General features: G+C 40.3%; 1 protein-coding gene across 6 annotated transcripts in view; it reads left to right on the top strand.

Moving 5' to 3' along the window:
• DAB2 (DAB adaptor protein 2) overlaps positions 1–15,418 on the top strand; it is a 293,826-nt gene that overhangs the window by 155,134 nt on the left and 123,274 nt on the right. For all 6 annotated transcript variants that reach the window (XM_086960573.1, XM_086960570.1, XM_086960569.1 and 3 more), the window contains exons 3-4: positions 3,984–4,123; positions 12,984–13,082. In XM_086960573.1, coding sequence (XP_086816699.1) covers positions 3,984–4,123; positions 12,984–13,082 — 239 coding nt within the window. The remainder of the gene's footprint in view (positions 1–3,983; positions 4,124–12,983; positions 13,083–15,418) is intronic.

Below are 15,418 nucleotides of genomic sequence, written 5' to 3'. Positions count from 1 at the left end.
GAAGCCGTAGGGCTTTTATTAAGGAGGACTCAGAGGAGTTATTACAAGGAAATTGGATATAAGACGCTTGAGGGTGTATGGTATATTTGGAAAACTGTTAAAAAAGTTCTAGATATAGCTACCATCCATCATCGCACACCACTTTGGAATTCAACACTCTTTCCAAATTTTAGTAGGGATGGAACGTGGCGTCATTGGGAGAGTCATGGTATAGTGGAGTTGGGGCAAATAATGATTGGAGATCAGTGCAGAACACTCGAAGAACTTAGACAACACTATTCACTACAAGGCTATCAAGAGTTCAAATACAAACAGATTGTAAATAGAATTAAATCAATTAGGCCACGTATCACTCTGCTTGGGAAATATGAATTAATTGAGTATTTGAAGTCAGGAGGCCATAGAATTAGAGATATATATAAAATATTTAACGATGCATCAATTGATGATATTGGAAAAATTGAAAATGCATTGTCCAAAAAATTGGGAGATCCCGAAGTAGACCTTGATAAGGTGTTAGCAATGGACAAAAGGTTTTTGCGCTCCTCGAATCTCAGAGCCCAACATTACAAAACTCTATTTAATTTATACTATACGCCCGAAAAATTATTTTCGTGGGGGAAAGCGACAGATAGCAATTGTCCCAGATGTGGAAATGGTACAGCAGATCTTATACATATGTTCTATGGCTGTGAAAAATTAAAATCTATTAAAATTGAAATAATACGGTTTTTAGAGGGGCTACTTGATATCAAAATTAACCTATCCCCAACCCTGATAATAATTGGCTGCGACGTGAAATTAAATATAAGTATCGAGGCTGAAGCTTTAGTCTTTATCTCTGTAGCAGTCCTTAGGATTTTAATTAGCACAGCCTGGAAGGATACAGAAGCCCCAACTTTTCAAATGTGGTTGTGTAGAATGTTGGGCATACATAATATTGAGGAAGCATTATATGATTTAAAGGGAGCAAAGCTAAGGGATGTGGGCAAGCGACTTTGGGCCCCAGTAGCTACATGGAGGACAGCAAAACTAACTACAAATGAATGACTTACTGGCTGTGTAGATATTTAACATGTCAATTGATTTCGTATTGTTTATCACTCTTTCTGTTTTTGTCTCGCATGAAGGAATAATGCTATGCTTCTATTTTATGTATTTATGTATCCATTTAGGAATATGTATTTACCGGTACGAACTCTCAATAAAAAAAAAAAAATAAAAATAAAAAAAAAAAGAGAATATCTTCCCATTCATTCCTATTGGCCTCTAAGCCCATAGGAATGAATGGGGAGGCATTCCTTAATTGCGACTCGCAATTTGCGAGTCGCAATTAAGGAATGTTTAGAAATCGCAAATTTTTCTGCGATTTCTTCATGCATAGGCTTTTGCAATTTCTTAATTTTGATTCCTTAAAAATCGCAATTAAGAAATCGCAAAAGCCAACAATGATGCATGTGCCTGATAGAGCTGATACTGCATGACTCACTGGGAATTTATAATGCATATGAGGGAACTAAGGAGGCTAAAGTTGACAGTTGCTTCAGTATGCAGTTTCGGGGGATAGTGGTACATGAAGTCTAAGCTTACTTATGCAGACAGTCAGCAGGACTGAAGTGGTAGCATTCTTTTCGTAGGAGCCACAGTAAATTAAACAGGAGTACATAGGAAGTCTGTATAAGCATCAAAATGCAAAATATCTTCTACTTAGATTAAATGCAGGTGCTCAAGACTGACAACATTGGATGCTGCTAGTTGGGTAGAGAGCACAGATAACGGTGCTACCTTTGTCAGTGAGCGGCGGCAAATCTACTTCAGTAATTCGAGGCTGATGAGGTGCGAGTTTCTAGACTGACTACAGGTGGAGCGGCAAATACAGAGACAAATAGTTTGCTGGCTAAGGCCCACTTTACAAGACAAAGTGACTTGAATTGGATGCTATTATCACAAGGAGAGAAATGGAGGCGTCGCTCACTGTACTGCCTTCTACAACTCATAACCATAAAGAGTGCAGTGAGGAATTACTATAGGAGGGTTTCTAATCCTCTAGCCTTAATCTTTTGTCCGAGGTGATCACCCAATAAAAAGATATTGGATGCGGTGTCCTACCAGGGCAGACTCAACCTCACAATTGTTGAGAAAGTTCTTAAGATATATTAGGACTATGATCCAGTTCTAAAAATACCTTGAGGTATACCATGAGGGTATCCTTTATTCGGTAGTACCTTAGGTATGATTAAAAATACTATGACAATTGGTCAATGGATGCTTTGGGGTAAAATGTCCACAGCATCCTTAGAGTTCGCCATCACGTTTCTGCCATATTTTGTCCATAAACTGGTCTTGGGCATTCTTCTGGGCTCTTCAGGGATTCCTAATCTACATTATTTATAAGTAAACAGACTGAAAATCATAACAGGAAAGCCCTACCTTCCTTCCTATGCATTTTCACCTATGATATAAAACAACATTGTTAAAGGTCGGGTATGTCATTCTGCTCTGTTGATAGCAGTAACTCAACACAACTTTCACAAAACGGCACACATGATGGGAGTGGCACTGCAAACCCAACACACACCATGCAATCAAAGTGACCAAGACATTATTGAAAAATACTTGCATTGTCTAATATGTGTTGTATAGCCTTACCCTATTCAGGATCTTATACACCATGGTCAGAAGAGTGGTTTTGATTCCTCTTTTCCACATTGGATTGCATATGGTTACCTGAGACTCATAAGCATAGCTGCGCAGAATGCTGTGGCCAAAGAATACGTTATGTCAGCAGGAAGCACCTTATCCAGCTCAATTAATTAATTATGTATTCCCATCTTCATTAGTAAGCTCTATTATTGCCAACATTATGCTCCCGACACGGAGTTAGGTTTTTTCCAAATACTGTATACCCACAAGCCCATTACGTAGACTGGGTCTCCCCTCATTGCACCAGTTTTTATCACAGCCCATTCTACTAACATTTTCAGGGAAATTTGCCCGCTTTTAACCTACTTAGCCCTTTCCTTCAGCCGAACTCTTGTAGAGTGACATCTGTAATAGTGCACCCAGAATTGACCATACTCAGCACTATCAGTAATTCTGGGTGCATGGCAACCACATTGGTATCCCTAGGACCTCATGACGAGGCAACATTGCCAATAAATGTTGAATTGGTCCTTGAAGGATATTCAGGCTTACAGTGTGAGACAGTGGAGTGGAATTAGAGAGGTTGTGATATTGTCTTATTAATGTGCATCATGAATAATTCATGCTGACATTTGTATACTACTGCCTTTAAAGAATACTAAGGTGAATGTTAAAGTTAAAATAGAGTTTTGTCTTTGTTCTCTGATTCTTTTTTTATTCTCTAATCCTTTATTTTGACTTCACTGTCTTTTGTTGAGTATTTGTCTATTATTTCTTATAAGGATGTTGGTCATTTAATAGTACCACATGGGAAAGAAAAGTCAGTTCCTTACTCAGTGACATTAGTTTTGCCCTTGAGGTTGAAATGAAATCTCAGTGAAACAAAATGGCTCATCACTATCCCCCTGTGCAGTATTCTTGGACTGTTCTGTCTGGGGTGTAAATGCCTGAACTCAAAGATGCATGGAATCTTGTGGCATGTTATAGGCTCTTTCACTTACCGAGGTGTCTACATGTACTACTAGTTAATGTATAATATCCTTTTTTAAATAACTCTAACTCTTTGGATGGACGAAAGAATATTCAATAGTTTGGACCTGTGAAGGATTCTGTAATTGTCTGTAGTGAGTGAACACATTTCTAATTAAGTACTAGTGGGCACAAAATGGCAGTTTCACTGGTTCTTATTAAATACTCATATGCATCAGTACTATTATGACTTGTTTTTACATTGGCAAGAAGTTACTGACTCATTTTGTTGGTTCAGTTTATCTCTAAACAAGACTTTCTAATTTTTAATGGATATTTCTGTATCAACTCAAATGTTCTTTTATTTCAAGGTCCGGAAAAAACAGATGAGTTTCTTCTTGCCCGATTCAAAGGCGATGGCATCAGATACAAGGCCAAATTGATTGGGGTGGATGAAGTTCCGGATGCAAGAGGAGATAAAATGAGCCAAGACTCAATGATGAAACTGAAGGTATTAAGTTACAAAAATACTTTAAAATAAATTGAGCATCATCCATTTGAGGTCGTTTTTTAAGGATATATGATCGGAATTGATTAAAAATGTACTTCAATCCTAGTACAACTTGATTAAGAGAAAATAAAACAGAAATATAGATTACCACATGCATGGGATAGATTTGTTTGCATAAAAATATGCCATCTAGCAAACTATGGTCTGACATCAAATTGACCAGACAAATAAGAACAGGATAAACTGAGCTAAGTCTATGAGCTCCCCTTCATTTATTGTCCACATAAAGTTACAGTGGAAATGTCATCCTATCATCATTGGTGAAATTCTAAACTTGTATGGGCTGATGTCGACGAATTCATTGATTTGCAAACATTTAGAGTAAGGTACTTGACAGTGGAGTGACAGAGTAGCTGAACCAGAGGAATTGTATCCAGATTAAAAGCAAGTCTTCAAAGTTGTGCACATTCTGTCTTGACATTGATCACTATGAATGCTTGGGTGAGGCACTTTGCAAATCTGAGCCTCTTGGATAGGAATACTCTACTAAACTATGTATAATTGAAGCTGTGCTCTACCAGTCAGAATAATCTACTAAATATTGTTTGATTGAAGCTGTGCACTACCAGTCAGAATAATGGAGCAGAATGAAGTGATGCATTTCGTAAACTTAGGATGGTGGCAGAACTTGGCTGCGTGTTGTAAAAGTCCTGTGTGCTATATTGCCATAATAACACCTTGCAGAGATTAAATCATTGCCAAAAGCAATGGAAAACGTATAGATGCAGTTATCTTTTTCAAAGGTTTGTGTATAAAGAACAGAATATTAAGAGAACAACCCCATCAGAGCCTACACAAAGGACTAGATTTGATGACAATCCCAAGATTCTAACAGGGACTTACTGGGGAACGCAATGAGTGCCATCCTTGGAAGATAGATGGGTATTATGTGCCCTTTATATTCTATATTATGTGCATAGTGTGTTTGATGTTTGAATCATTGTGATTTTGACTGATAGATACTGCACTTGTAAAATATTAAAATATGTCATTAGTGATAAGCTGAAAGGAAGTTGTTATATCATCATAGTCCCAAAAAAGGAGGTAAGGAACATATATGTATCTCTATCTCTTTTTATATATCTATATATGTATATATCTACATATATATATAACCTCACAAAATTCAAGCCAAAATCTACATATACTCCATAGATGCTGCACGACAATTTAGATATCTTCCAGGAGGCCATAGTAAAAGATATCAAGACACTGTACTCACAGACATTGAGGAACAATAAATACAGAAATAACTGTAACAAAAAATACACTGATTTAGTGGCAAAGATCCAAAAGGCTGGCAATGTGATTGTCCGTCAATCAGACAAGGGGGGCAACATTGTTTTGTGGGCAAGGGACTTGTACTTAGAAGAGGCGACTGCCCAGTTGAATGATATCTCCTGTTACAGACACTGTGATCTGGCGGTCATTAAGGATGCCCAAAGTACATTTTATTCATTGCTCATGGGATGGCGGTCATCAGGTCTCATAAGCATGGATGAACTTAAATATCTAAAAAATGATTTTCCCATTATGCCCGTCCTCTACCTGATCCTCAAGATCCACAAGAACTCGCAGAAACCCCCCGGAAGACCTATTATTTCTGCATGTGGGAGGTTGCTAGAGAATACTACAATCTACGTGGACTCATACTTGCAGGAACATGTGTTAGGATTACCCTCTTATGTCCAAGACTCCAGTGACTTTTTAAGAAAGCTAAGCACTGTTCAGTGGGATTCATCATACCTGCTTGTAACACTTGATGTTTCTGCCCTATATACCAGCATCATCCATGTGGATGGTCTCAGGGCAGTGGCCCATTACTTGGGGTTCCGTCCGATTGTTCTGGAAAAACACAACAAAATGCTGTTATCAATGATAAAATTCTGTTTGAATAACAATTACTTTATGTTTAATAAACAGTATTTCCAGCAAATCAGGGGTGTAGCCATGGGGGCCTGTTTTTCTCCTAGTTATGCCTGTCTCCACATGGGGTACTGGGAGAGGCAGGTCCTCAGTGGCGAACACTCTGAGATTTGTAGGAATCACATTGTTCGGTGGTTCAGATACATCGATGATGTATGCATGATCTGGAAAGGAACCACCGAACAGGCCACAGAATTTATCGACAAGTTAAACGTGAACAATTATAACTTGTCATTTACCTCTGATATCAACAGTACACATGCCACCTTTTTGGATGTTGCCATAGATATCATCAATGGAGAAATTCAAACATCTCTGTTCAGAAAGCCCACGGCTGGCAATACTGTGCTGCATGCACAGAGCCACCACCCTCCCCATTTGATCCGCAGCATCCCCTACGGGGAAATGCTGCGGATCAGAAGAGCATGCAGCACTGAAGCACAGAATCAGAAAGCCCAGGAAGAGTGTAAACAACGATTTCTGGCTCGAGGATATGACAAAAAGGTGATCCTGGCTGCCATCAGGAAAGCCAATGCCATACCCCGTTCTGAAGCCCTGGAACATAGGGGGACACGTAATTCCACCATAACCCCAACACAACAACCTACCAGACTCATCTGGGCCTTTAACAACCAGCATGGTGCGTTACGAAAAATTGTAAATAGGCATTGGGTCTGGTTAAATGCGATCCCATTATAGGCAAATATATGCCTACGAAACCAGCGATTACGTACAGAAAAGCCTTTTCCTTACAGGACGCACTAGTAAAATCAAGCCCTGAGTTGTTGAATAAACAAGATTGGTTGGCAGGGAGCAAAGGCTTCAGAAAATGTGCTTCGTGCAAAGCTTGTATTCAGGGGGTGAATAAGACCGAGTATTGCATTCCATTTTCGGACACCCCATGTAAAATCAAGAAAAAAATCACGTGCAAAAGTGAATTCTGTGTTTATGTTTTGGAATGCCCATGTGGCCTTCGTTACGTGGGCAGTTCCAAATTACAGGTGCATAAAAGGGTCCTTCAGCATCTACGGGCCATAAAGTCTAACGACCCAGCATACCCGGTCGCTAGGCATTTCAGAGAGAAGCACAACAGCAACAGCTCTCTCTTGAAATATTATGCCATAGACACTATTGCACCTTTGAGAAGGGGTGGAAACAGGGAAGCAGCGTTGAGAAGATTGGAAACACGCTATATTCTCATGCTAGACAGCAAATTCCCCAACGGGTTAAATGCATCAGAAGATTTTTACACCTGTCTATAGTTTTGCTTTCTGTACAGGTTATCTCCATTTGTTTTGTTCCTTGGGGTACTATAGTATGTATCTCTTTCAGATATTCCACAACATGTTTTTTGTTCAGTACTTCCAGCTTGGCCAGTGGTTTGTCCAGGGATACATGTGCCCACATGTCATAATTATTTCACCTGGTGATCCTATTGCTTTTGCCGACAGATTAGATTATAATATATTTAACATCATGATCATGCTTATAATCGATTTGGAATCTGTTCGTTGATTTTAATCATATTCACTTGCACTTTTTGTTTAATAATTTAGGTTATCCAACCATTGTGGGTTTACAGTTAGCCAATTGTTTTTAATCAGATCCAAGTGTATCTCATGATCAGGTCCCCTGGTATAAGGGTATATGTACTTCACTATTGGCTCAGACAAATATGTGTATCTATTAAGTGACATGGTCTTTAATAGATGGTATATGGATTTATCCATACATAGATAGCAGCTTTGGTATTCTTGCTGCCTATTTTGCATTCTTTGCACAAATATACACATTATCGGTCTGTTTATGTTAACCTTACCTGGATGTGCTTGATCGTACTAACGGATTTATCCGGTTATCATGTAAATAACATGTGTATATACACATTTTATGGTATGCAGACATACACTTATTATGTGATCTGTTAGGGGGATTTATCCCAACACTGGCAAACTCTCAATTTTTAACATTGGTAAAACTGTTGAGTGCGTGATTTATGGCAATAATGAAATTACTTAGTATTTTGACTATGTTTATTGCACTATGCACTTTACTCTATTCTGGTTGGTTACCGTTTTTTTGCACTAGCACTTTAAATTCTGCCTTTCGAATGCGTAACACCATGTGATCAAGGCCTGTGAGAGGCCGAAACGTTATGCTGCCGTTTGTTGCCAAATAAAATATCAACTCACGGAATACCTGGTCCTGCTGTTTTTCTTCAAGGTAGCGTGGCTGAACGTTGCTCTGAGTGCCTTGCTGAGGACCCGTTTGGATATATATATATATATATATATATATATATATATATATATATATATATATATATATGGGCAGAAGGGGGCTGGGGGCAGCATTTCAGGCTTGCGTGCACTTATGGCTCCCGCCCGTCCCTCTGTGCGCACCCGCGGCTCTTGGCTGCTTCACTTACCTCACCCGCCGGCGTTGCCCGGGGCAAAAGGGGGCTGGGGCAGCATTTTGGGCTTGTGTGCACTCATGGCTCCCGCCTGTCCCTCGGTGCGCACCCGTGGCTCTTGGCTGCTTCACTTAACTCACCCGCCGCTCCTCCCTGCGCTGCTGATTTTACCGCTCCACTGTTCCTCCGCTTCTCGCTGCTCCTCACCGCTTGACCGCCGCTCGCCGCTCCTCCCCGCGCTCATGTCCTCCGCTCTTCCTGTTGCTCCTGAACGCCGCTCCTCTCCGCGCTCCCGATGTCATCACGCAGACGTCGCGGCCGGCGCTACTTGCAAGGCACTACTTTATTTTTATTTCTACATTTTTTAAACAACGTATATTTTTTGTTTTTATATAGCCTATGTCCTTCTGCTTGCCCTGAAGTTTTCAAATATGTCTTGGGTGTTTGGATTGGTGGTGTACTTTTCGAGTTTACCTGGCTCAAAGGACACAGTTCTCTCTTTATAATAGTAGTATAGATAGATATATATATATATAATCTTTTTTATTTTGTTTTATATAGTAATAAAAAATATATTTTGTGTATGTATATGTATATATATTTATATATGTGTGTACAAATATATAATATAATATAATATAATTTGTTTTATATAAATCACCTCTTGTAATTCCTTCATCCACATGGACCAGGCACAGACTCCACGATCTTCAGATTTCAAAATTGTTTATTGAACTACTCCACCGTAATGCTTTTCGGTCGGCACAGTGACCTGGATCATATATGATTCTGTTTTGACATTGACTGACATTGCTGTCAGTTGGTATTTTTCCTTATTATGTAAAACATGAAAATGGGAAGAATTTAGCGATTCAATTTTCAGTCAATTCCAGGCTGTCAATGTTGATTGCATTAACAGATGCCATTGCAAGTTGCAGTTACTCACGCAGTAGCCATTTCAGAGGCCTACGTTTTGAACAAGGATTCAGTGTTGGCCACTAGCTGGGTAAATCGATGGGGTGGGGGGGAATAAAAAGAAATGAAACTTACCTGAATTCTGACATCCTTTGCCTTACCGCTGCTTCAGCTCCAGCTGCCGACGTGATGATTCTCTCACTGGCTCCCAGAGTGCCCTACGCGAATCCAGATGCTCCTCTCATGCTGGTATTATCCAAAATGAGAGAAGCGTAGTGGGCTGGGTGGAGTGGGCTGGTTCTATGCACCAGTACCCTGTGCTCCGGAGTCCACGGATATCTCCAAGCATTGGCTTGGAGAGATCCAAGTGCCGGCCAAACGTGCATGCGCACTGGTAGTGCCCTGAGCCCACTACTCATCCTGCTGCCGGAAGGCCCACCATCAAGACTCGGCGGCAGCTCCAGAGTAAAATATAATGATAATAAAGCACTTTTATGAACTGCGTTATCATTTTATTTTACCACCGTCTGCTGGTTCCAGCAGTGGGGCGACGCTCCTCCACCATAGCAGAGGATCCGTCCCTGCAAGGAACCCATAGGCCCCATGAATTAATTAAACATTTGTTGAATCTATAGATTATAAGAGGCAGATCTGAGGAGGTACTCCACACTACCCGCACAAACATTAAATAGAGTTTTGTCCAAAAATAGATGAGTCCATGCAGGAGGTCCACCTGAAAACGTGTTACATGTTAGATTTAGCTATCTAAAAATCTTGATGTAGGAAGAAAGCCATAGATGGGTTACTGAATGAAATAGAGAATCTTAAAATGTGATCTATAAATTGAGGAAAGCCAGTCAAGGGATTTAAGGACAGTATGAGTGTGTTCCTCACATGCCCATGTTCATTTAAAAAAAATATTGATTTTCAGCGTAAGGCAGCAAATGTAGAACGTAGCACCAATGCGTTAAGAATTACTCCGGAACTTTACCAAACTTACATAGCTCAACAAGGAAATACTCCTCATTTCACTTTTCAGAACCTAGAAAACAGCAAACCATCAGACATGATATGTAGGTCTCCTATATCACAGCTAACACCCATGGGGTAGTGCAAATATATCCTGAACTTTAAAGGTGGAAAGTGTTTGTGGTATTTCAGGACCCTTGGATGGAAACAGTTGTACAACAAGACTTGCAATACCTGGCAACACAATCAACATGTTCAAGTCATAAAAGGAAGCATCTAATGTGGCTTTTCATCCTTGCAGTTAGGAAACTGTAGAACTATTGTTTCCCTGATTGTCAATAGTTCAGAAAAGTCTACCCACATTTCAAACACAGGCTACTATTGTAAGAGCAAAGCTGGACCTCCAGGGCATGGAAATCCTATGATTTACCACAACCAGTAAGACTTCAGTCAAGAAAAATGACTGATTCAGTTTGACACCATCCTAGAATTCACACAGTGCTCTTTCATACTCCTAGTAGTGCCATTCACTTTTGTGAACTTGTCAATGCATTCACAAGTTCATTCACTGTCCAAGGACGGGTTTGATATATGCATTACTTCACCACACAACTTATTAAGTCATCTGACCATATTTTTTCTATGTCACTTTGGAATGTGCTGGACAGTGCATTTTCCCTTCCTACTGCAGATGTCCTGTAAAACAATGGAATCACAAATTGTCTTTCTGTGGAATTTGGGACTCAAACTTCACTACAGAAATCTTGAAGACATAAAAAGTCACAATGTAAAGCAATCCTGATGCACCAAGAATGATGGACAATGGCAAAACCTGTCTTGTTTCCCTCCAAAATCTTAGGTCAGTTTTAGATATAATAGTGCAAATCTAAACAGCATCCGGAGACCCATACAGATATTGGTTTTCTACATTCGTAAAACATCAATATTTTTTATCAAAAACAACAAATCCAAGTTCTTCACCCCTGCAAGTGGCGCACGGAGTCCATCATTTTGGACTCCATGCCTTTCACATGGAACCCATAATCACTCTTTGCAAGTTAAGTCACTTCTATATCTTTATGCTCTGACTACGGTGTGTATACTAATTTCACTTCAAATCTGGTGGCCTTTTCTTTGATTGTGTTATTTGGAGAGTTGCATGATATGGGGTTGGCTAATACTTCTGCAATTGATGCTTGTATTGAACTATTAAGCAAAATGTAATATTTGTTTGCTAAAGTTTAGCTCCTTAGACCAAATGTTTTTTTTCATATGGTTCAGACTTACTAACAGCGTGTAATGCTGGGTCCTCCTTATATCCTGTTAAACTTCTTTAGGACTCAGTGTTGATTAGCATGCTAAGCAATTTAAGCAAAATTTGATCAGTTTCACCACAAGCCTGCCAAATGCTTTCAAAATGTGCCACATGCAATTGCACATGAATTTATGAGCCCCTTCCACCTGTGTGTTACCACGGTCAGAGCCATCCTTGGTCACAGCCTCCAGAGCTATGACCTAGAGAGTGGATATCTGCTGGGGTATGTTCACACAAATGGAGCTCCAGATCAAGGTCAGGCTAGGAATTTAGATTCTGCTCTATCACCAAAGAGATATGGTCCAGGATATTGGACTTCCTAACCCCTTCGCCTCTTGGCAAACTTGTTAACTAGCACATTTAAAACATAATGTGCAAAGCATCGCACGTACTGCAAAATGTGGAGTAGTTACCAATATTTCTACCAGTGTAACCAATACCAAGAAGCAAAATTTAGCAAACTTAAGAAGCAAAGTCATGAAACCTGGTCCCCAGGGGCAAGCAGGGCCGTCTTGCCAGTTGTGTGATATGCATGTTGTTGCTAGAAATGTCCTTCTTAATTGATCCTGTACACCTGTAAATCCCCCTGGCAAGCCTGAGCCATGACTGCCCCTGTTCGCAGTGACTGACTGCAGCAGTTCAACCCTGTAGCAGATGCTACTATATTCTCTCTCTCCTCTGCTCTTGCCAGGCCTATGACCCTAACATTTTGTGACTTCTTCTCATATTTACATCACATTTTCAGCAGAAGCCATTCCAAGAAGCATCAGCTAGTATCCATCTGTGGGGAGTAAGAGTGTTCGGTTACAGTGATACTCTGTGTTGTGTTGATAATTAAGAACGCCAATGCATTTCCGATCTGGGTTTCGAAGTATAAACCTGCATGACACAAGCAATAAATTGCAAAAGCTGTTTATTTATTTTCTTTTATGCTGGATTAGAACATTGGAATGTTGGGAGCCTTCGGCTCGGGCCTTTAACGATTCAGCGGGCCTTTAATAGCCGGTACAGCCCACTATGGCAGGCTATAAGGCTATATTCAAATAACATTCACCGGCTCAGACCTCTGTTTCTGGTTACTTCTTCGAATCGTGAGCCACAAACTCGCTGGTTGAAGCCAAATACCAAGTGCTTGTTGGCACAACTGGAAGTGTAATAGCAATTCTGGTATCGCGAATATTATCAACGAAAACTGCCTGTTTCTCATTGTTCTGTAACAAATGGCTGGTCACATTGTTATTTCATTTGTTCCTTGTTAACAGGGAATGGCAGGAGCAGCGCGTTCTCAGGGACAACACAAGCAGAGGATCTGGGTGAACATTTCTATGTCTGGAATTAAACTCATTGATGAGAAAACTGGAGTAAGTATTAAACAGAAAGGTGTTGAGACCGATATTGAGATGTTTGCCTTGAAAGATGCATGCAGATATCTGTGTACATGTACGATGCCCTGTAAATTGCAGGAGTGAAATGTTGTATTGAGGATCCTGAGAGTTACACTGTGTTCGCGCACCTCTGTTTGCCATCTTACACCCTTATAACATGTGTTTGGTGAGTAAAAATGTGTAAATTATTATCCAACTCGATGATAATCGTGACATAGACCTCAGAAGTATGAAACTGATAACATTCAAACTTGACATTCAGACCCGCACAAAGACTGATCTTTTCGATGCATCAGTTGGATCACTGAACCGTCTCTCCATCTTTGTTAGTTAAAAAGACCGTCTATAGAAGACAAATATGAGAGACGTATATGACGACATTAGTTTAAATGAGAAACTTAATTAGTGGGTGAGCTCTTCCCAGTAATGGTCCTCGAACAGTTTAATTGTACACCTTATCTGCGTCTCTTGGGTGAAATTAGTATCTTTGCAGACATTTGCTTCTAATTTACACCCGCTTTTGAGAACTGGCGAGAATGCATATTAGCCTATGTTATAAGACCACGAAGAATAACATACAGTGGATGAGACTGATATAATATATTTCAGAGGTCTCTTCTTCTTTTCAAAGACTTTGCTTACATTAGCATGCCCTTCATGATTTACTGGTTGTAATCGCCAGGAGAAATATAGCAGGTCATTTTTTCTTCATACCCTAAATGTTGGCTTTCATCTAAGGCTTTCGCTGGTCTACTTTTCCTTTTGGTGCTGCAGGCAGGGCAAATAAGAACAACATGACCCCCATCCTCTATGTACATGCCACAACCAGGGCACCGTGTTGCTGGTGGTGGTGTTGGAGCGCTGATTCTACTAGATTTGTCTGCAGTTTTTGGTACCATTGACTACAACATCTTGCTTAAATCAATGGCTGAACTTGGAATATTTGGTAATTCTTTTTTAACTGGATTATATCTTTCCTTCAGACAGATCCTAGTCTGTGACAATTGAACCTTTTTTCTCCCATGATCAACCTCTGTGCTGTGGTAATCCCCCATGAATCTATTTCGTCACAGGTCCTGTTTAACTTGTATAAATAGAGGCATGCATTAATATGTACGCTGATGACACCCATTTAATGTTTGAACTCTCCCATGCAGGAAGCATAACAATACCCCCCTAGTTGACATCCTATCAACTATTTTGTTGGACGAGATCCGCCAGCTTTCTCAAACTAAACCAGACAAAAATGGAGCAATCCCCTCACACCAGCAGTAATGGTACCAGCCACAGCCCTGTCAAAGGTGTCTTGATTCGCTTCAAGTTATCTCTGTATTCCCAGGTGGAGAGGACCGCCTATAGTTGCTTTGCTCTTTTGCACGTCCTAAGGAACAGTCTACTATGTATTGATTCTAAACTTCTCATGACAGTAGTCAGTGCTAAATAATCAAGTGGGTAGCGGGTGAATTCAGTCAATCCATCCATCAATCAATCAGTATTTATATAGTGTGGCTAATTAACGTGGGTGGTATACAGGTGGATAAACATCACTTACCACATATCCTTTTGCCCGCAGGCAATTACAGCGAGGTTGTTACAACGCATACCATTACTCCACAAGTCGGAACAACGACTTGCAGAGGGGGCAGAAGGTGTTGGATTTAAAGTCTAACACCTTCCCTACTGTTGCACATACTGGAGTTGGAATAGTACATTATTCTATTCCAACATCCATCACCACACCAAGCGAGTTTTTATGATTTGTGGGTTAACTGATGCTCTATAAAACATCTCTCACCCAACAGAGCTCAGCAACTACAGCATGGCCATCATTTAGGGGTCGCCAGGTGTCGCAGGTGCGACCCCTGACTTGCCATTTGATACCCCCAGCCCTGCTTTTGCAACCCCTGGCCTCAGAGGTGGCAAATTCTGTGCCAGGAGCACAGGGGCAGCTGGAGCTCCACTCTATATTTTCTGTACATTTTTTAGTACACTAATAGTGAATAAATAAAATATATTACTCACTAATAGTGTAATAAAAATGGAATGCTGTGCGCTGGAAAATGGTCTTCCATGGCAGCTGAGGTAAGTAAAAAATGCTTTTAAAAGTGTGGTGTGCGTGGTTGTGAGTGAGAGTATTTTTATCTGTGAGAGCGTGTATATGTGCGAATTTGTGTGTATGTGTGTGTGAGTGAAAGTGGAGGTGAGAGGGCGCGTGATGTCACTTCCGCCACCCCTGGCATTTCGGTGACTTGACGTCCATAAACTACAACCCCTTTATGCATATCTCTATGCAATCAAACGTCTCTCAGAAA

This window comes from Lissotriton vulgaris, chromosome 3_1, assembly GCF_964263255.1.
Source record: "Lissotriton vulgaris chromosome 3_1, aLisVul1.2, whole genome shotgun sequence".
NCBI lineage: Eukaryota > Metazoa > Chordata > Amphibia > Caudata > Salamandridae > Lissotriton > Lissotriton vulgaris.
The sequence above is the reverse complement of the archived record's forward strand: the minus strand, read 5'-3'. Positions and strand labels throughout refer to the sequence as shown.